We start from the raw sequence: 20,901 nt of genomic DNA, 5'->3' as shown, positions 1-20,901 counted from the left end.
ATCTACTGGGCCAATAAGGCCAAGGGGGATTAGCAATCCGGCGTCATGGGCACCTATCCCGGCAGAGCCGCAGATTCCTCCCTGCTAAACCCATCCATCCCGCCGACTGGAGCGGCGAAGAGACGCGCCGAGCTTAGAGGTGGGAAGAGAGCGTCGCGCCGTTACGAGCTCCTCGTTCGGGAAGGGCCGTGTCGGAGCGACTCACCAAGTATCTAATCGCACCATCTCTCGTGGGGTTCTCTCCATGGGACGCCGAGGATCTCGAAGATCTTCTTCTCGTCTCGCGCTTCTACCAGGGTGCCCCCGATCATCTTGAGGTTCACTGGGTCTATGAGAATATCCTTGTAGAGCCCCCTCTGGTTTAACCGCATCCCTTTCTTGTTCGCCAACAACCGTATACTCCTGTTGAAGAGATCGTCACCCGTAAAGTAAATCAGCGCCGCTCCTATCTCAGTCTCGGGCACCAGTAGAAAGTCGATACGCCTCCATATCGGCCGGTAGTCTTCTTTCGGGCCAGGAAATGCTGCCTTTGGTAGCACGCAGCACCCGTGCCATTGGCTGCCACTGCCCGCGTCAGGGCCCCCTTTTCGGGGAGTGGCGAGGGCCGCGGTTAAGAATCCGTCTCGAGTCAGCTTTTCGACAAGTCGGTCCAAGAACGATGAGAGCTGTCTTATCGAGGAAGTACCCTCTTTGGTCATGAGCAGGTCGATGTCGCTAGAGCTTTCGGCCCCACGACGGTAGCTCCCTCCGATGATCAGCTCCACGTCACGATCGATACCGGCGGCCGCCTCCTTAACGCAACGGGCCAAGGCATCCACTTCGCGCCGCGGGATCCGAGTATTCAAGTCCTCGAGATGCTCCAGCCCAATTCTTTGGCTGGTAGTAAGTTTGGCTTTGCTCGCTAGGTCATCGAGTGTGCGAAACCCCTGAGACATCCACTTCTTGGCTTGAGTTGGGCCGGCTCCATAAATCTTGAGAAACGTGGCGAGGACCTTGTTATCCGGGTCATTCCGCGCCTGCTCTAGCTGCTTTAGTTGTTTTGTATTAACGATTTCCTCGATCTTTTCTGCTATTCGGCCAATGTGAGGTAGGGCGCGGGCTTCCTCGGCCGTGCAAATCTTCTTTGGCTGCTCCCGGAGAGTGGCAATAGCAAATCTATAAGCGCGGACCCGGAATTCTTCACCATCGAGACTGTGTCTGTCTGCCATCTCCTGGAGGACTTTGATCGTTTCGGCGTTGGGTTTGTTGTCCATCTCACTTCGAGTGCCGCTTTTCATACATAGAAACTTATCCTGCCACTTGAGCTCCACTTGTCCAGAGCTTTTACCGATATCCAGGACTCGTCTTATTCGTAGTCTCCTCCTTCGGGGCTTGCCTGAATCTGATGAGACGTCGGCTTCATCCGCAGTTGACGGTCGGGTAGCATCATCGGGATCGGATGGTTCGTCCCCTAACCCATTGCCGTCATTGGCTGCCTTTATCTCACCCATACATTGTTCGGATGATGTGTTTGGCACGGAGAGACGAGTTCTTCTTACAGCCTTCTTGCGCCTCGGCTTGGGTTGTGGAGGGGTATCGGGATCGCTTAAAGACGGTGCAGCGTCTTCCGGCAGGCTAGAAGATGTTGGCATGCCAGAAATTGCGTATTGCCGCTGGGTTGGATTCGCAATTATATGGTGGCTTAAACAGTCCATAGGATAGTCCGCGTTGACAAGAACTTTCCCTGCTAGATTTGGAACGTCCCGCAGGTGGCGTTCTATATCTGCGTATGCGAGATTTTTGTCGACAATGATATGCGTTGCGTCGACTAGATCTCTCGACCAGCTACATGCACCATGTATACGAGGTCAGCTAAGTGTTTTGATAGGTATGATCATGATGGATGGTATGGCTCTGGGAATCTCCAAAGGGGGGGGGATCGGTCGTCCACGAGCCTAGGGTCGACCAGGGTCGACCAACCGCCTGAGACGCGTTCGAGTGGTTACTTACGTTGCACCATGTTGCCGAGCTTTGCCGATTTGGAACTTGCGTACCGGACCAATATCATCGTTCGGTACGTAATAGAAGGAGAGGCCTTTGAAAATCTGTCGCTCTTCGGGCACCAGCTCCAATGATCCATCTTTCTTGCGTTTCCCCTTCTTGGGTGGCGGGGAATCACTCCGGGGGCTCAAGTGTCTGCCACGAAGTAAGGGGCGCGTCGGGCGGCGCAGCGATTGCTTAGCTGCGGTCGTTGCAGTTCCTGGTGCATGATCTGCCATCGAGTCCAGTCCTGCGGCTCTAGAGGTGCTGCTCCGCGGTGCTACGACAATGATCTCTACGTCGCTATCGTAACTATCGTCCCTACGGATCAGATCCGAAATCATTCTCTCGGGGGTGGCACTGAAAAGCCTGCTAGCATCGCCATCCGTGACACAGGGAGGTTTGGCCGGAGTAGACGAGGTAGCAGAGGAAAATTCCCTGAACTTCTGACGATAAATCCTCTCTTCGAAACCTAGAGTGTCGTCTGCGTCTCTATGATGATACGCGTCAAAGCGCTCGAAGAAAGCGGCCTTCTCCTCCAGATAGGGATCCATAGGCAGGTAGGGCAGCGCGAGAGAGAGGACTCTCTGGAGGTAGGTAGGTTCTAGGCGCGGACGCCAAACAAGACATCTTGCAGCCATAGGATGAAGACGTCGAGGTAACGGGGGATTTGGCGTAACGCGCAAGACAGTAGAGCCCTCTAGGCATCGGTTATGGAGACGACAATGCGATTTGGCGAGATGGCTCCATACCTACTTCTTAAACCTCCCTTGGGTAAGGAAGCAGAAGTTGGACAGACAAGCGGCATCTACGGACAAGAACTATCGAGGACCAGGATTCCTCTGTCGGGTTGCATTTTAGGTGCCCGTTTAGTTGCATGTACCTCATAGTCGAATAATCCGGTCATCGGGAACCCGACCTACCTACCTGCGCAGATCTCGTCTTCTCCCATACCTCCCGTGTACCTAATTTCGGTGGTCTGCTACGGCGTCAATCCCGAGTCTCTACCGTGGGACGCATTTGTATTATTGATTAATTCATTAAATAACGAAGGAGGCTCTGCCGATGGGCCCACAGGCGACATCTGGCAGAAACACCTGGGTTATGCCCTTGCGGCATACCACCCAGGAAGGTCCTTTCTCTTCAACGCACGCGTTTCGCCTAAATGCGTCCGACTCGAGAGTCCCAATCTTTCGTTGCAGCGTGCGTGGGAAGCAGATAGGCGCCCAAGCAAGAAAAAAATAACATCGACATCGCTCGACGAAGCCTGCCAGAATATCGGGCAATACGTAGGTATATCCACCCCCCTCCCGACCCCCCCAAAAAGCAGAAAGTCCATGATAAGCTAGCCCCGTTACATAGAAAAGCCGCCGGCCATGTCTCTACTGGCTGGGTGATTGAGAAGAGGGGCCGGGATATAACCGAGGATCTACGAGGGGAATGCTGTTCTTTTCTCGGGGGTCGTAGGAATTCCCGGCGTCGGCCGAATATCGACTAGTGGCGTCTACCTCGATGTCGTTCAGGACCTCTCTTGTGAGTTCGACGTAGTCGTACGCGAATTCGCCGATCTCTGCGTCGTCGATGCCAAGGATCTCGGCGTCTTCCGTCGCTCGCAATTGCATGCCGGGGATCAAGTTCAGGATGAAGCAGATGATGCACGTCCCTACGAAAGAATAGCACCCGCCACAGAGGGAGTCGGCCAGTTGATAAGCGAGCTGAATCCAGTGTTGGTTCACCCAGCCGCCTTGGATCTGCTGAGAGCCGTCGAGACGCGCGATGTAGTCAGCGGCGAATAATCCGGTACAGATGTTGCCGACGAAGCCACCGACGCCGTGCACCGCAAATATGTCCAAGGCGTCGTCGATCCGCAGGAAGAACTTGAGCTTGGTGGCGTAGTTTGAACAGGCGGCGCCGACGACTCCGTAAATCACCGCGGCCCAAACCGGAACATAGCCTGGGAACAGTTAGAAGCCGGTCTTCGCCAAGGGGTAGTAGCCCGTTAGCAACGAACCTGATCCCGGGGTGATGGCTACGAGACCTGCCACGACGCCTGAGCAGAAACCAACCGTCGACCACTTTCCCTCTAGCCTGTAGTCAAGTACACACCACGTAATCCCTCCGACGCAAGCCGCCAGATTCGTGACGACGGCGGCCATCACGGCGCGCAGGTTTGCCGAGAGCGCGCTACCGGCGTTGAAGCCGAACCACCCAACCCATAGGAAGACGGTCCCGATAACGATGTGTGTGACGTTATGGGGTCGGTAGTTCAGTTCGTGGGTGCCGTGGCCTCGTCGTTTCCCAAGCATCATCGAATCTAAGCACATACACACGGGTTAGGCACGGATCTTCCTCATTCTGAACGATTGGGACAAAAAGGGCAAATTTAGTCGAGAGCGTGTACTCACACGCAAGGGCCGCGGTTCCCGAGGCGATATGGACTGGGGTGCCGCCGGCGAAGTCGAGACCTCCCATCTTATTAGACCACCCGGCCGGATTCCACGTCCAGCAAGCGATCGGGTCGTATATAATGGTGGACCAGATAAACATGAATACGACGCAGGGTAGGATCCGGCCTCTCTCGGCAACGGCTCCCGTCGCGAGAGCTACGGTGATAGCCGCGAACATGCCCTGATACACGGCGAAGAGCAGGTCGGGGATTCTGGGGGAGCCAACGGATGGCCGAGCCAGTACATCTTTGAAACCGATGTTGGACAGGTCACCTATGAAGGAAGAAGCCGTGTGAGAGAAGGTTAAGGAGTAGCCCCAGAAAAACCATTGAAACGTCGTGACGCCGGTCGCCATGACGGAGAGCCATATCAACGATAGCGCTGATTTGCGCCGGGCAAGGCCGGAGTAGAAGAAGCTGGACAGGAAAAAACAATTGTGAGCAAGTCGGCACTCTTCCCTAGACCGTTTGTAACGCATAAGTAGATGCTTGCTTACCCAACCCCAGGTATCATAAGAAGCACGAGCGCCGTTGCCGTGATCATCCAGGCAATGTCGCCGGTCTGTGCATGCCCGTGTCAGAAGAAATGGCCGTCCGAAACAGGATCGCGTGGAAGCAGGTCCGTGTACTAACCTCGTACCATATGTTCAGGTTATTATATAACGAATCCCCGCCGGTAGCACCGGTGCCATTGTAAGCGACCTTGACAACGTAGTCCACGACGCCGCTATCAACGGCTTCAGGTGCCGACATATTGTCGAGTCGCTAGCTAGCTTGTCGGCGTTACGGATGGGAAAGGAGAGGCGGCTGGAAAAAAAAAAGAGGGCAGCCGGTCTCACATAAGAAACCACACGGAGTTGGGCAAAGGAGAAAACAAGTATGATGAAAAATACGGCAGCAAATCAGTTCAAAGGAGTGTCGAGAAGTTGGATTCAGCTAATGCCCCCTGCTGTGAAGAGACGCCGGGGGAAGGATGGCGACACGATCGAGACGGAGGGACCGGCCTGGTCAAGTAGGCCCCAGGGGTCCGACGCGTTGGTTAGGGAGGGGTCGAAGCCAAGAGGTTGTTAATGTGAACTCGACCAGTAGGCACGTCGACTACCTCTTATTGGGAAGGGGTGTGAGAAGTGAAACAGAGGAAGAAGAAGGGGAAGAAGCAAGATCTGAGACAAGAGAAATCAATCACGGTCCAACGTTTTAGCGGCGCGAGAAGTTGGCAAGACACTGTTATCAGACAGGTCTAATAAGTAGTATCGACAGTTTACGTCTGACGTATGCTGCCCGGCACGCTCGCGCACACACGCGCGCGCATTCGTAGCTTAGCGGAGGTAGACCAGGCCGGGCAAGTGGGAGAGGACTTATCAGCCGCGCAGGCGTAGTGGGCGTGATGATCGGCAAGTCGGTCAGTTTGGTTAGCAGGTAGCCGAGGCCGGCCTCTAGTCCGACGGGAGCAGGCGAGAAGGGGAGAGGAAGAGGGCGAGTGTTCGTCTTAGGTATGAAGATGTTAAAATGTTGGAAGAAAAGTAAGCAGCCAGAGAGAGAGATAGACAGTCGGGTGATCGAACGATGGACTAGTAGATACCTACCTACTCTTCTATCTAGGTAGGTCCAGGTATAATAGATAGACAGATAGGAGGTAGGTAGGCTCCGGGACTCAGCGTCGTATACGAACTCTTTTCTCTCTCCGCCCTCTTAGTGCCACTCGGCCCCCTCTCTCAGCTAGGTAACGCGCTGGACATCCAGAGGGCCTCACGCACGCGCAGGCTGATAGGTAGGCAGGGGAGGGGAGCGGCAGATGGGCTGGCTGGCCAGACAGGTTTAACATGCACATTGGAGACAGGCGGTCGCCCGCGTATGTGAGAGTACGGCAAGCTGCCGCAGCATCATGGAACGGCAGCAGCATCAGCAGCAGCAAGCCCCTTTCGAAAGTCGCGATATGGCGTCCGCCTTCAATCAACCTGTTACCCGCTACCTTACCGGGAGCCAGATCGTGGCTGTGCGCTAAGCAGCGCCCATCCCTATGCCGTGTCCTGTCCCGCTCACGTTGGCCTCCTCTGTTCAGCTGGGCAGGAATGTGCAGCACAGCGTCTCCTGCAACGCAACGCAAGGATCGCTGGTCTCTCTGGTCCCCTCTCGCCTCCTCCTTTTCCTCTTCCCCCCCCCCCCCCCCCCCCGGCTACGCACCACAGGCAGCATCGTACTCACGAAGGGGAGGGAGAGGGGGAGAGGCTTGAATGCCCTAACTACATAGCAACGCTTGACATCAAACAATCCGTAACGGATATTGGATAAGTGCGCGTCTGGCCTTTTCCGCGCTCAGACGCAGGTAGGCAGGCATGTTGGTGATAGCCGTTACTGATTCCCGGAATGGGCCGAGGCGGAGCGAAAGCTGGTAAGTAGCCTGCGACTCGCAGGCATGTAGATACCTCAGGCACGCGATGCCAGTACGTGTAGGCATTACTCATCGCGCACTGCCGGGTTCGAAATCAGACACACATCACGCTAACCGTAGAGCCTGGTTTTGCCGGCCGTCTGATGACGAGCCAGGCTCGGTTAGGCCGTCCGGGAGGCGCGTGCAAGGGAGAATTATATCTTATTGCAAGTCTCCGATCCGCGCCACTAGACTGCATGGGTAAGCATGTCCGGAGGCGGGCGACAGAGTCGAGGGAGATCTCATTTTACCACGGCGGACGGGGACGGCGACGAGGCTCCCCCCTCGCAGCGTTGCGCAGATGACGAGTCGCAAGAGAGCGGTGGCGATAAGAGGGATATAAGGGTAGAGGGAGACAGAGAGACAGAGAGGGGGATCCAGACAGAGAGAGAGAGGGAGAGGGGGGGGGAGAGAGATTGAGAGAGGGAGAGGGGGGAGGGAGAGAAGAGATAGATAGATTACACGAGGAAAACAGGTAAGCAGGTGCAGATAAGCAAATGTAGGTACTACGTACTCTAGTACTTCTGTAATAATCGCGGAGTTGACTTCCAGTTGAGTTACGAAGCTCCCCTGGCCGGTCGCGCCCAGAGGTATCCACTTCCCACGAAAGGCGTGGGGAGCTCCAATCGACGAGGGGAGACGGGTCGTCCGGGCGGTCCAAGGGATCGGTCAACCAGGGGAGGGGGCATGCCGGCTTGGCTTGGCGCTATGCCCTGTCGGCCCTGGATACCTTCTCGTATGAGTGACCGGAGACTGGAGGCTGATATATGTAGAGCGGCCGTCACGCTACCGGTTACCCGTTTATCTCTGCCCGCCTACATGTACCTAGAGATAATCCCCGAGATACCTCTTAGCTTACGACATTACATTAGGTACCTACCTACCTAGGTACCTTAAGTAGGTACCTTAGGTAGGTATACGAGGTAGCTGAGACGTCGGCCGGTTTCGTAGGCAAATTGACGTTGATAAGCAATGCGAGTTGCCAATGGGAAATTACGCGAACACATCATCATTCATTACCGACGTACAACACTGTAACAGGGATGCCAGCAGAGACATTATAGGTAGGTAGGTAGGTACCTAAGGGAGAGAGAAGACGGACGGGTTGCCGTACAATTCTGTGCCACCTTACCTAGGAGGTAGGTACCTACCTACCTAGGTAACAGGTATAGACCTTCTGAGTAGGTAGGCAGGCAAGTGCCTAGGTGCGCCAACGAATTATCGCCGACGACCTGCGCACCGTCGTCGACGCACTCGCCCACCTCACCCTATCTACCTACACATACCTATGTCTGCTCGACGTCCTGCTTGTCTCTCTCTCGGCCGCGCAATACTCACGTGTGTCCGCCCGCTCCTACGCTGTCGTGCGCCCTCGCTATCTCTACTCTTCCTACCGCATCGGGAAGGTCAGCCGCTGGACCGCACCCAGAGAACGGTGACGAGAGGGAAAAAAAAAAGACCTACAGAAGACGCGCCAAGCGAAGGCGACGAGCACCGAATACACAGCGGACACACCCTGCTTACCTGTACGCAGGTAACCTACCTTGGGTACCTACACCTACCTACCTCTTTAGGTAGACCCAGCAGAGCGAGCTTGGGTTACCTATATGTACCTACGTAACTAGATCTCTACTAGTAGCGCCGCCGCCGCCGCCGCCGCTACCACACGGGCGAGAAGAAGAAGAAGATGATGATGAAGAAGCGGGCGGTTCCGCCGCCCAGAAACGAGTCTGAGGAGGGGCAGAGGGGCAGAGGGGCAGAGGGGCAGAGGGGCGGGCGGGCGTGCCTGGACGGGAAATCAGATTTCTCTCTCTGCGTGTCTCTCCACAGCGGCCGGCTGTTCTGGCGGCACGCCGAGGCGCGCAGCAGCCGGGCAGGCAGATCGGCATGGCAGAGGCACGTCTGCCCCGCCCGCTGAGACAGCGCCGCACCACGCATGTGTCAGTCTCACACCACGCGTCCTCTGCTGCGTCCGCCTCTGCCGATGCTCATCAGAGACCGGGGGGGTGCTCTCAGGGACCGCTCATGCACCGATCGATCTACCTGGGGTAGGTCGGTATTTGGGGGCCAGCCAAGTCCAGGTCACGCTCGACGATTCCGTCCCATCTAGCCATCCGCAGCTAAGTCAGTTCAAACTATCTAACTAGATCGGATGTCTGTCTCGGTATCATTTGGAGGTCGTAGGATGGGGTAGGTATAGGTAGGTAGGTATACGGCCTGATAGGAAATAACAGGTCTTACTCATACACTCGCTTATACTAGCCTATATGCATCGTGATGTGCATACCTACATACGCCAAGTCGCCAGCCCCAACCCAACAGATCCCATCAGCAGCAACGAGGACAAGAAGAAGGAAAGCAGCAGGAAGGCGGCCTCAGCCAACGCCTAAGGCCCCCGCGTGGCGCTCTTCTCTCCCTCTCTCGCCTCTTCTCCCCCCTTCTCACGCTCTCCCCATGGCCCCCGGCGCTATTAGAACACACGGTGGCTGGCGTACATTATGCACGTATCGCCTCCCGTTGAAAGAAACCGTTACACCTTTGCATTTTCTCTGCCCCCTGGCTTGCCCTCCCCTTTTCCTCGTCCCGTCCCGTCCCCCTTCCTCATCGCGAAACTCTCTTTCTCTCTGCTTCTGCTCCTTTCTCGCATCGGCCCCATGGTCCAACCCACTAGGCGCCTTGGATATCGTAGGAGGTAAGTTGGGTACATACTTGCTCTACTGCCCGTCTCCTCTACCCATGCGCACCAGCACGCATACGAGAGAGAGAGAGAGAGAGAGAAAGAGTGAGTGAGTGAGTGAGTGTGTGTGTGTGTGTGTGAAGTGAGTGAGACACAGAGAGAGTCAACCGCTCTCTAAAATTAGCCTACCCGCCCACCCACTCCGCCGCCCTCCCACTCCGCCGCCCTCCCTCGACGGCATAACCTACCTCCATAGCTATCTACCTACCTCCCAATGCCGTGCACCCTTCTCCCACCCCGGTCGGCACTTCTCCCACCCCCAGATGCGCACTCCCTCGTGCGCCCTCTCAGACACCCGGACAGAGACATGCAGCCTTCCCGCGCGCTCTATCGAACCGTCTAGCCGACGCCGTCGATGGCCTCTCTCGGGGAGCTATGTACCTACCTACCTACTTTAGCGGGCAGGTCTATGTGCCTATAGCTTCGTTCTCGTGCGTGTAGTGGGGCGTGCAAGGAGCGGTGGGGGGGGTGCGAGAGGTCTTACTAGCTGCCGTCCCGCGTTCGCCTGCGTCTCCGTCCGCTTGTGTGAGAGTGTGTGAGAGAGACTTCGACGCTATGCTCCAACCAACATCTGGCTCGCTTTAGAATCGTACTCATCTGTCTCTCGAGAGACTAACACATGTTTACATGGATAGGCACACAGCCAATGGGTCTAATCAGAGGGGATCGACTGCGGAGTCGCTTAGGGTAAACGACTTTATACACACTCCCGAATCCGCATCAGCCCCAAGACATCTCGCGGGACGAATCTATTTGCTCACTATCATTAGATCACTCTATAGAACTGGAAAATGACTTGAGTCAACCTGTTTTTGACCGGATATTGCGCAATTATCGAAAGGAAATCCTTCTATAGATAAGATCGGCAAGGTACCTACGGCCAACACCCATTGCTTCTCTTCCCTACCCCTAAAGCAACATACCACAGCATGTAGGCCGCAGGCATACACTACCATCACCCTCTATGCCAACATCTCGAAATGGCTCTCCGCCGCAGCCCACTCCGAGAGCCTGTTCTCTGCCTCTGGCACTCTCACCACAGCGCTGGCCACGCTGATGCTGAGCCCCTTCACCTCGAGCGCGTCGACCGTCGTGCCGTCAGCACACAATACCCGCACCTCGAGGCCGGGCTGGAGTAGCGGCACGACGGCGTCTGCGTCTAGACTTGGAATCCGGCCTGCAGCCACCATACCCATTAGCGCCGAGGTTAACGGGATAGTGCCCCCAACGCTCCGGCCGTGGTCTCCAGCTCCGGTGTGAGCTAACACCCCCACGGTACCGACTAGGTTCGGCGCTACCGGCCACGAGAGTGGGTTCTCCGGCACCTCGCCGAGGAATAAGTGGATCGAGAACCCGCCGCCCGCCGCCGGCTTGCGTACGCGCACGTTCGCCATCCATTCGCGATACCTGCCATCCCGGAAGACCGCAGTCACGGGGAGGTGCTCTGATGTTTGGCTGTTCCAGGATAATCCATACGCTCTGTGGGCCTCTGCCCGGCCTCGATCCTCGCCGCTCCGTCGACCGCCGAGGCGATGGTTCTCGCCGAGTCTCCTCAACATCGAAACCGGACCAAAATTGCCGTAGAGCTTGTTTATGGAGGCGATGACCTGCTCGCGGCTCTTGTTGGCGGCATCGGAATAGCTGTAGCCGAAAACCTGGTGGTCCCGCACGGCGTCCGACGTCCAGAAGGAAGTGTTATTGAGGAAGAACGGCGTGAGAGCCCTCTGCGAGTCCTCGACCTCCCCCGGAGACGTCGTCCGAGAGGATAAGACGGCGGGGGTGGGAACCACGTACGACTCGTTGTAGAGAATCTGCCACAGTGCGAAGATCCTGTCGACGTTGGTGTGGTGTAACCAGAAGAGCGGATCGAAGCTCGAGTACGCAATGATGGCGAGGTGACCGTAAAAGCCACCCCCGAGTGTGTGGATTGTGTCATGAAGCGATTCCACGGAATCGTAGGAATCATTGTTGCCGACGCCGTAGGGTATCCAAGCTTCGCTACTGAATTGGGTATAGTTTGGGTAATTTGTGAAGAGGTTGTGTAGGCGTTGTTGAAGGCTCGGGAGGTGACTATCCAATGATTCCACGACAAAGGAATTGTTTGAGATTGCTTCGGGGCTATCCGCCGGGCGCGGCGCGCGTTTAGTCTCGCCCCACGCGTCGTACTGGGTAGATTGCTGTTACCATATGTTTCCGCACGTCACAAAAGGGGCATTCCAACTTACAGGGAAAACGGTGAATTCGGTTTTGTTGGAAGGCTTGAATATGTAGCTGAATAGCGGGTTAGAGATGGTCTGGACCCCGTTGGGCCCGGATACACTGATCTGCGGCGAGGTGCTAATTACGGAGGGGAGAAGGCTCTCTCCTTCCGGAGGCACCGCTGCCCAGTCCCAGTACGGTATTCGAAAAGTTGCCGCGGCGGCCTGGAAGCGATCGCGAAGACTTGGTGGATATAGCGTAGCTATGTTCTGAACGATGTTATACAGGACTTGCTGGCACACGGCAGGGTTTCGTTAGCATCGAACCGTGCTACTTGACTCTGTTCCCCCCCACATACCTCATACAGGGCGAGATAGGGCCTATGCCAAGTAGGAAAGAGGACGGATACGTGGGTACAATAGCCGTTGTCTTCGTTACCCGGTGTTGGGTCAACGCCAGCCCATGTCAAGGCCGGAGCGCCGTGGATACCTGGCATATGTTAGAACCCAGCGGTATCTCGCTTCTCGCTTCCGGCTTGCGCACCTGCGATCTGGTACCACGAGAAGGGCGAGCTCTGGTTGGTGAACTGCATCCAATTGAGAGCAAGAATGTACAAGTTCCACTTATCCTCATCCTTTTGCAAGTCTCGTATGTCTGGCCTAAGATGTACAACCCCCGGGCCATGAGGAGGGCCGGTAACAATATGAGACTGGAGAAGCTCCTGGCGTTTTAGGAGGCGGTGGTCATCGCTGAGACCATAGTCGTATTGCCTCGGGCGCGTGAAGCTCGCGAGAACTGTGGCGACCGAGAGACCGACGGCGAGGCTCACCACACGAGCAACCGACAACATGGTGATGGTCGATGGGAGGGTCGCAACCCGTTCCAAGATGATGTCGGAGTTGTTGTCCTTATTCAAGGAACGAGCCCAAGTCGAGTCCAAAGGGGGAGGCAATGCAGAAATCCCCGGCAGGGAGGAGGAGGACACACAGACCGGAGAGAGGCCACGAGAGACGAACATACCAAGAAGAGAGTTGAGGTCTCGGTTCGAAGGAAACCCGGGGCTTGCATCGTCGTTTGCTTCTAGTGCCTCGGGAGGTATATAAATAAGAGGCGCCTGCCCGCCTCCTTGCCGGCCAGTTGGGCAAGGAAGGTAGGTAGGCAATATAGGCAAGGTGGGTGCGATGTAGTGAATAGATGATTCGGCAGGTACCTCCTAGGTAGGCACTACACCTGCCTCGTGTATGTACACAATGCCCCTGCCTCCGGGAGACTCGGTAACCGTCCTTAGGCGTCGGTGTGTGGAAGGCACGGGTTACTGTTGCCATCTAACACCGTAGGTACCTTAACTTACCTGCCCCCCTAAGAGGTAGGTATCTAGGTACCTACCTAACCTCCCGAGGTAGACGAGGAGGTACCAAATGTAACCGGCAGCATACACGTACATCAGATACCCTCCTCTATAGCATACCTACCTAGAGGTACCTCACCACCACACCCTGTAAACGTGCATCGCCGCGAACTCAACGTCCTCAAAATGCTTCACTTAGGTACCTAGCTGCCTCCCGGCCTGCCTCCTAACCTCGTCCGTGGGCCAGCCAGGCGACGACATGTTACGCCGGCGGGTAGCCGCTCTGAAGAATACGAGTCAGCCCACATGTCGGCTGGTTGCATGGCCGTGTCCCGGGCTACCCACATGACATACCGTGACTGTGGCTGGCTGTGCTGGTCGACATCACGGCGGGCTGGCAACTGCTTGAAGAAGGCATCGTAGGTAGATATCTGGTTTCATACATCGATTCTCTGTTTGTATCGTGCCTAGGGCCAGACCCGTCCGCGGCCGGGAACCCAAAAAGAAGAGAAAACCCCCAACTCCTTTAACCCCGCCTAATGCAACCCGGGCAAATCTTTCACCCTTTTCCTTTTCCCGCCAGTTGACAGGTACTCTATGCCGCAGTATCGACGGCGGGCGGGAGGCCGTTTGCCTTCTCCCCTACCGACACACCGTCCCATTTTGTTCGTATCAGCCGACCCTTGCGTGGGGCGTCTTTCGGGTCGACCCTGTATTTTAGTTTGACACCCATAGCCGCCAGTTCCACGTCCAGGTACTTCAGCGCCCCGGGAACTGCTACCCTGACCGTGTCTTCGCCTCCAACCCACTGGTTCCCGTGTCCGTCTTCCCATATCTCGCCGTCAAGTTTGCTCAAGTCGACGTCGCTGATCTGATCCACGCGGGTGGCGCAGTTGCGGCATCGGACCGTGGTCGCCGTCCTCTTCTTGCCGGCAAAAGGAGACACCGTCGGCTGCATAGACAAGAACGAGCCGCACCGGCGGCAGATCCACGAGGGCGTATAGTCCGAGCAGTTGAGGAGCCGGTCTTGGAGGAGGAATGCCGTGCCGTGGGCCAGCAGCGCGTCTCGCTCCATCTCGCCCACGCGGATACCGCCGCCTCGCTTTCTGCCCTTGATCGGCTGTCCTGTCGTCTGGACTACCGGCCCCGTCGTCCGGACCTGGTACTTGTCGTTTACCATATGTCGTAATCGCTGGTAGTACACGACGCCGATGTAGATATCGGCGGCCAGCTCTTCGCCGGTGATGCCGGAGTACATGGGTTCGTTTCCGTAGAAGTTGTACCCGGCCTTCATCAGTTGATGCCCGAAGTAGTCGGCAGCCGTGTTCTCTTCGTCGAAGCGGAAGGGCGTCGAATCCTGCGCTAGCCCGTGAAGCGCGCCCGCTTTCCCAGCTAGCGACTCGACAAACATGCCGATCGTCATTCGAGAGGGGAAGGCGTGAGGGTTGATGATGATGTCCGGTTGTATGCCAGACTCCGAGAACGGCATATCGACAGAGGGCCATTTCTGTGAGCAGACACCCTTTTGGCCGTGACGCGAAGAAAACTTGTCTCCGATTAGCGGCGATCGAGGGATGCGGAACTTGATCGAGATAGTCTGGGCAAGCTCGTTGCCTTGCTCGCTGCCAATGAGCCGGACCTCCTCGATGAACCCTTGCTCCGAGTCCTTGTATCTCTCGAACTTTGTGACGCCGTCTCGATTCACCAAGTTGCCGCTATAGTCCGCAGAGACCGTGTGATAGGCGAAGAGAACGTCACCCTCTTGGACTGTCCGTCCGACGTGCGGTAGGCCGTCGCTGTCAAGCATGGTCTGCGTTGTTGCCTTCACGATGCTGCCGGGCGCGAAGCCGAACATTTTAGTCACGTTCCTGGCCGTCCTGGTGCGGCTTTCCTCCTTCAGGGTATACTTTTTTGTTTTGTAGATGGTGCCGTGTCCAAACCCTCGCTCGTGAGCTGATTTATTCAAGATCATGGCGTCATCCATATCGTAGCCCGTATAAGAGATCACAGCAACGACGGCGTTCATACCATTGGGGAAGTTGTCGAAGCCGTATGCGTTATGTAGCGGTGACCTAACGATAGGCGTCTGCCCGGTCTGAATGCGGTACATTTTATTATCCGTCCGGTAGGCTAACGACGTTCCCGGGGTCCCCATCGTCTGTTTACCCATCTGACACTGGTACATATTTCTTGGCGACTGGTTGAAGTCCGAGAAAGGGGTCATGTTGGCCAATATCGAAAGAATGTTCGTAGGGTCAAGTTCTACGTGTGTAGACTCTCCTGGGACGATTTCTTGCTCGGTACAGGCAATAGACATGTACGGCTGTTCAAGGGGGCCGACGAAGTCTTCCTTCTCTAGTGGGAGGTATCTTGTAGGTCTAACCATCCTGGCGGGCTCGGAAGACATATATATACCCGGGTAAGACCCTCCGTTTGATGGTGTCACGAGGCCTATTTCGAGGTGTAGAGGGACGCCATGGGTGCCCTCAACTTTCCAGTATCGAAACGTATCTGCTATTCGGCGCGACTCAGATGGGTGGCACCAACCAATGATCTTTCCATTCAACATCACCACGACGCTTTCGTCCGTGGCGGCTGAGGATGTGTCAACCACCCCGAGCTCAGCGGCCAGCGCCGGGATTGCCGATGCGTCAACCGTTTGGGTCATTATCTTGCATTTATGAGCCAGGTGGTTTAAGAGGCCACAGGGAGCACCGTCCGGGGTGTGCACGGGGCAGAGGAAGCCCCAAGATTCGGGCAACAGTTTTCGAACGGTCGTGGTCTTTAGCTGAGCAAAGAAGCTTCCTCGATGGATCATTCGAAAATGGCTTATGAAACGGAGGAAGTTGAGCTTCTCGGCGACAATCGTGAACCCCGACGTTTGTTGCAAGTCCAGGCCAGACGGACTCGACAAGTTGCCAGTTGACAAGAAGTATTCCAGGGCATTGCCAACGTTCTCGTTGACCTTTTGGAAAATCTTGATGGGAAAGTCCCGAGCAAACTCGTCCGAAGTAAATGACCGCGTCGGGAACTTTCGTAAGTATTCCCGCAGCGCACCTCGAAGGCCTACGGCGAGCAATTCCTCCAATCTCTCCTTGATGATCATGCCGTACAAGAACCCGCCTAGGAGGATCTCTTGGTTCTGGACTGCATCGGGGTTGTCCACGGCGCAGTCGCCCGCGACCAAAGCGTAAAGCTTTCTAATCATAAACAACAGCATGCGGAATTTGTCCGAATCTTGCTCCTCGGTGACGTCGATGTTTCCGAGGTGGACCAGCACGATCCTGCGCAAGAATTCGGTGCCCACTTCGTAGTGCGACAACGTATCCGGCACGCCCAGCACCGGTCGGAATTTCTCTCCAAGGTACGCCCGGGTCTGAGCCATTGTATAGATCCCATAAGTCTTGTAGGTCCGTAACAAGAGCTCGACACGGTCGGTGAGAAAGGTGTTCTTGATGCCCTTTGAGTTGGCAGACCCAATCAGGCCCTCGAAAATTTCTCTGTCGTTCGTTTCTACCAGGGCCTTCAGGACCATCATAACCGGGACAAGATACTCATTCTTCCGCCACGAGAAGCGGAACGTCACATTGCCGTCGTTTAGGTAGTGGAGGACGTTGGTCTGCGAGGTCTCGTCCGGCCGCACCGATCTGAGTATGATGCCGTAGGGCGTGTAGGAAGGGCCGCGATTGGTGAAGCTCGGGCGGTTGATAGCCAGGGGGAAATTTCTCCTATTTACGAGGAGAAGCCGTATGATCTTCTCGATGCCATTTACGATAAAGTATCCGCCCATTTCTTCGGACTCCTCCTTGCGCGCGACCAGCTGCGCCGGACTATTGCCTCGAAGATGGCAGCGGCTTGACTAGACCTCGGTTTAGCGATACAAGTCTGGCGAAACATGCTGGCGAGCCTCACCTTCACCATGATCGGGAGTTGGCCGATCTCCCGCGTGAATTCCTTTACTTCGCCGCCGTTGATACTGTACTCAAAGGTAGCCGACAGCTTCCCCCGGTACGACACATGCCGCTCTCTGCATTCCGACGGAAGAATATCACGATTCCTGACGACGAATTTATTTGTGGGAGGCAATTGTGACTTCTGGAGGTGTACGCTCTTGCACTTGATCCTCAACTTGTTTTTCCCGGCGGGCGGGGCGCGATCGCTGCCGTCTAGAAAGAGCCTGGTGCCAATGTCAGCGAGCCCGTGCGCGATCAAGCCGTCGCTCCTGAACAGCGCGTCGAAGGACTCGATATGAGGATTCACGGCCTCCTGCAATAGAGGATACGCGGAGTGGTCGGTAGGCGGGTTCTTGAAGAGATTCTCTCGGCGCAGCGTGTTGTACTCGTGGTCCCAGCTCGTGCTGGTTTGCTGCGCAGCCATGACGGCGGCAGAGGGTTTTCTCGCGCTTTTGGTCGAATCCTGCCAGTCCCATTGAGATGTAGGCTAGACTATACAGGGCGCGTGGTACGGGATAAATCTGGCTTGGGAGCTTGGAACACCAACGCGTATGTCTGCGATGGAGATCACCCCACGGAACGACTTACAGAGAGAGAGAGCACCGAAGGGGAAAAAAACCCTTATCGTTTGCCGTCTTGGCGCCGGCCCACTGTTTCTGGCAATCATTGAGTTTGGTTCTCGTCGTGGCTCGTGGCTGGGTTTCGTGGCTGGACTGACAGCTGACAGAATCCTCCCGTGGCTAAAGTTACAGGTACCTAGGTACTTCGGGTAGGTACAGGTACCTAAGGTATACCTAGAGTCCACTCACTGGTAGTCACACTACACTGCTATGCCTTTGGGCGAGCCGCTCCCATTGGCCCTCACCCGCCCAAATAGGGAATTTCCTACCTATCCCGTCTGTGCCAGACTCCGCCGTAACCGAGACCTGTCGACTATCACCACTTCTGGCTCTTCATCGCTAGGTGTTGTTATAGCTATGCTTCGGACAGGATCACGCACCTCTAGGTAGGTAGCCGTAGAAATCCGCCTTGGAGTAAGTACCTACCTAGTTTCTAAGAGAGGGCAGCGAGTTCCGAAAATGAACTAGCAACACCGCCGGTGCTTGTCAGGGATCAACCCAACAGGCCGCTCTCTAGATTCTCTGAGCATAGTACTAAGAACAGCTCTCTTCTCGTGGAGAAAGCTGAAGGGTCCCCTCTGTAGCCTGTCTGGGACGGGGTCGGCGATAACACTAAGTGCGAAGACATACTAGGGGCCATGGCGGGCGAGCCGGGGCAAGTCTGACAGAGGCCGAGCAGTCGCATCTTCATTAATATGAACGGGCTAGGTGTCAGACGGAGACTGGGAACACGAGGGTCGCCGGATTTACAATATGTCTGCCGTTGCTCCTGGTGCGCCGTAAGCTATTCTCACCATGCGTAGATATACAGATACTAATCCGGTCGAGCAACGGTACCTTTCCTAACGCCAAACGACGGGGGATGGATGCCATGCGCCCGACAAGGGCGTCCGAGGAGCTCCCTTACAAGAACTGCATCGAACTTCAACCGTTGTGTGAGGGGCGTTGAACGGCCGGCAGGTCACCATTGGGGGTGTGCCTTAAATAACAGCCACTGTGGAAACGGGGTGGCGACGTGCCAGGATGCTAGCTTACAGCATTCTAATAGCTTCCTATTCAGTCAACGCCACCTGAATTAGTATAATGGCGTGCAGCTCCGGCTAAGTCGATCGACATACCTACCATCTAATCAACCAGATCTACCCCCAGGCCGGGAGCTTCATGCCACGACGCCAACCAGCCGCCGACATCTTCGGAACGATGTGCGCCTAGACCCCGGACAAGGCCTGTAGAAACCCAATGCGGTGGCAGAGCGGGAAGCGCACGCGGCCGGGTAGCCGTCTTGACGCAAGAGACGATGACCACGGCAACCTACCTAGGTAGACAGTAGGGCAAGAAGATACCTACCCGGGCAGGTAGGAGGTAGGTTAGGTTAAGGTACCTGTTCTCTTTACGCGGTGCTTCGCTTGCCCCGCTGGACCACGCGTTAGAGATAAAATGGGAACCTACCGCTAGGCAGGTACCTTGGGTACCTTTTACGGTGGCTACGATGTTAGAGGTACCTACCTGCTCCTAATATATGTAGGTACCCGGTATCTAGGTGTCAAGTGGCGTCACCTGACCGCCCTATCGATAAGTCTTTATCGCCTGTGCCGGGCTTGGCGGCTGCGCATGTACCTATGAGTAGTAAGTGTGTGGGCGGACCGGAAGCTCCATATGACGAATTCGCTAGCCACATAGGGGTGCTCCATGCTGGGCTAGAGAGCATAGGTAGTCGCGGCACTAACAACGGGAAGGGTACTACCTGCTGCATCGCCCCGAGTTACCACATCTAGGTACCCTAACGTAAGTACCTAGGTAGATACTCTTGTGTGTACCTCCTATCTGCTTGCCCGCCGAAGATAGGTACCTACCTAGGTAGGTAGGTACCTCCTGGGCCTTCCTCTCGTCATCTCAACCTGCACTGCACCTGTCTACTGCCTCCTGCCTACATCTGAGTGCCGACTGGCTGCCGCCGACTAGGTACCTCCTATCCAGGGCCGAAGCCACTTTCATCACCTCCTCCGCATCGTCTCCCCCCCCCCCTTTCTAAAAAAATCCACTTCCCACCTCGATCTTATACACCCTCTCTTCATCGCCGGGGAACGTCGCCTGTGCCAGCCTAGCTGCTACACCCTAGCCACCTACCCCGTCCTATTATACGGTACATTACCACCCTCGCTCGTCCTCACAGCCACCCCACGGCCTACAGAGCAGACCTTCAGCATCTTGCCCTCGACGGCTCTCGACCACTCATCCCCTCCGTAAGCACGAGGTGCGACGTACATGGTGGTTATACTACGCCAGTCTCGCAGCCCAACTCGGCTCCAAACTGTCTGCCGTGCATACCGGCCACCCGCATGCTGCCTGCCTGGACCCCAGTTCGAATCCGACGATTGGTAAAGGTCGGGGCGACTTGGGAATCCAGTCCTGACTTCTTGCTAACCCAGGCCTCCAACCCACATCCTACCTCCCCTACCCTACCTCTGGGCCACCGCATCTAATCTTCAATGCGCTGAGCTCTCCCGTCACCTGCATCTCAAAGATCTCGCCATCCTCCGCCGTCTCGAGTTTGTAGCCTGCCACCCTCAACTTGAATCGTGCGCTATAAACGAGCGGGCGCCCGGTCAAGCACCCTTTCGGCCGCCATACTACCGACCACCCCCCCGTTCCCTTCCCCCCTCTCCCTCGGCTGTGAGCCACCATTACGCCGTGCTGTCGGAGACTCAAGCTAGATCTGCTACGCTGCCTTGCCTCGCCAAGTACTTGAGGTCTCGTTGGCTCAATCCGGGAGACTTCCTACCTTTGTCCCTTCAACCGCGAACTCGCCCACATCCCCAAGTTAGCCTCTATCAGATAGAGGACGTAAATTAGTTCGCAGCAAAGTACTGCTAAATCCGATAAGTCTGGCTCCCCGATCGGGCGTGGGGAGTGACTTGACTTATCTTACCGGCTCGGACAGGTGACAGATCTCCGAGGCATCCCTCCCTGAAAGATCCAGGTCGGGGACAACCTGGGAGCGCAACATCTCGAAGCTCCACGGGAGCAAAACAGCTCCGATCGTCATTATACAGTGTCCTGCACGCGCACGCGCACGGAGAGAGAGAGAAGAGAGAGAGAGGAGGGGGCAGACGCCTTGGTACTTCCGATCTTGTCCCTGGTCTCTCTG

At 56.0% G+C, this 20,901-nt stretch overlaps 4 protein-coding genes across 4 annotated transcripts; all 4 read right to left on the bottom strand.

The window, feature by feature from the left end:
• Window positions 1-212: 212 nt before the first annotated feature.
• GGS23DRAFT_597768 (uncharacterized protein) lies at window positions 213-2,573 on the bottom strand (the record flags this gene model as incomplete). The annotated part of the gene is made up of 2 exons (XM_051518668.1): window positions 213-1,824; window positions 1,990-2,573. The coding sequence occupies 2 exons, from the start codon at window positions 2,571-2,573 to the stop codon at window positions 213-215; spliced, it is 2,196 nt and encodes a 731-aa protein (XP_051370859.1).
• An 811-nt stretch (window positions 2,574-3,384) lies between these two features.
• GGS23DRAFT_107989 (ammonium transporter) lies at window positions 3,385-5,328 on the bottom strand. Its single transcript, XM_051510975.1, has 5 exons — window positions 5,099-5,328; window positions 4,963-5,027; window positions 4,425-4,882; window positions 4,031-4,333; window positions 3,385-3,973 (listed from the first exon to the last, which is right to left on the bottom strand). Exons 1-5 carry the CDS (start codon window positions 5,216-5,218, stop codon window positions 3,402-3,404), a joined length of 1,518 nt encoding a protein of 505 aa, XP_051370858.1. The 5' UTR covers window positions 5,219-5,328; the 3' UTR covers window positions 3,385-3,401.
• A 5,267-nt stretch (window positions 5,329-10,595) lies between these two features.
• GGS23DRAFT_605780 (Di-copper centre-containing protein) lies at window positions 10,596-12,682 on the bottom strand (the record flags this gene model as incomplete). The annotated part of the gene is made up of 4 exons (XM_051519814.1): window positions 10,596-11,798; window positions 11,859-12,125; window positions 12,191-12,321; window positions 12,376-12,682. 4 exons carry the CDS (start codon window positions 12,680-12,682, stop codon window positions 10,596-10,598), a joined length of 1,908 nt encoding a protein of 635 aa, XP_051370857.1.
• Window positions 12,683-13,466: 784 nt separating this feature from the next.
• Window positions 13,467-17,754, bottom strand: GGS23DRAFT_107961 (DNA-directed RNA polymerase I subunit RPA2). The gene is made up of 2 exons (XM_051510974.1): window positions 17,093-17,754; window positions 13,467-17,039 (listed from the first exon to the last, which is right to left on the bottom strand). Exons 1-2 carry the CDS (start codon window positions 17,555-17,557, stop codon window positions 13,776-13,778), a joined length of 3,729 nt encoding a protein of 1,242 aa, XP_051370856.1. The 5' UTR covers window positions 17,558-17,754; the 3' UTR covers window positions 13,467-13,775.
• Window positions 17,755-20,901: the final 3,147 nt, after the last annotated feature.

The sequence above is a fragment of the Durotheca rogersii genome (genome assembly GCF_024521655.1).
Source record: "Durotheca rogersii strain YMJ 92031201 chromosome Unknown GGS23scaffold_14, whole genome shotgun sequence".
Lineage (NCBI taxonomy): Eukaryota > Fungi > Ascomycota > Sordariomycetes > Xylariales > Xylariaceae > Durotheca > Durotheca rogersii.
The sequence above is the reverse complement of the archived record's forward strand: the minus strand, read 5'-3'. Positions and strand labels throughout refer to the sequence as shown.

Bases quoted from the DNA above. Each gene is read 5' to 3' on its own strand.
- GGS23DRAFT_107989 (XM_051510975.1), bottom strand. From the start codon at position 5,218: ATGTCGGCACCTGAAGCCGTTGATAGCGGCGTCGTGGACTACGTTGTC. The intron at 5,028-5,098 runs GTTAGTACACGG...GGGCATGCACAG, and splicing joins ACCTGAACATATGGTACGAG to ACCGGCGACATTGCCTGGAT. The intron at 4,334-4,424 runs GTGAGTACACGC...GTATGTGCTTAG, and splicing joins GGGAACCGCGGCCCTTGCGT to ATTCGATGATGCTTGGGAAA.
- GGS23DRAFT_107961 (XM_051510974.1), bottom strand. From the start codon at position 17,557: ATGGCTGCGCAGCAAACCAGCACGAGCTGGGACCACGAGTACAACACG. The intron at 17,040-17,092 runs GTGAGGCTCGCC...ACCGAGGTCTAG, and splicing joins AACTCCCGATCATGGTGAAG to TCAAGCCGCTGCCATCTTCG.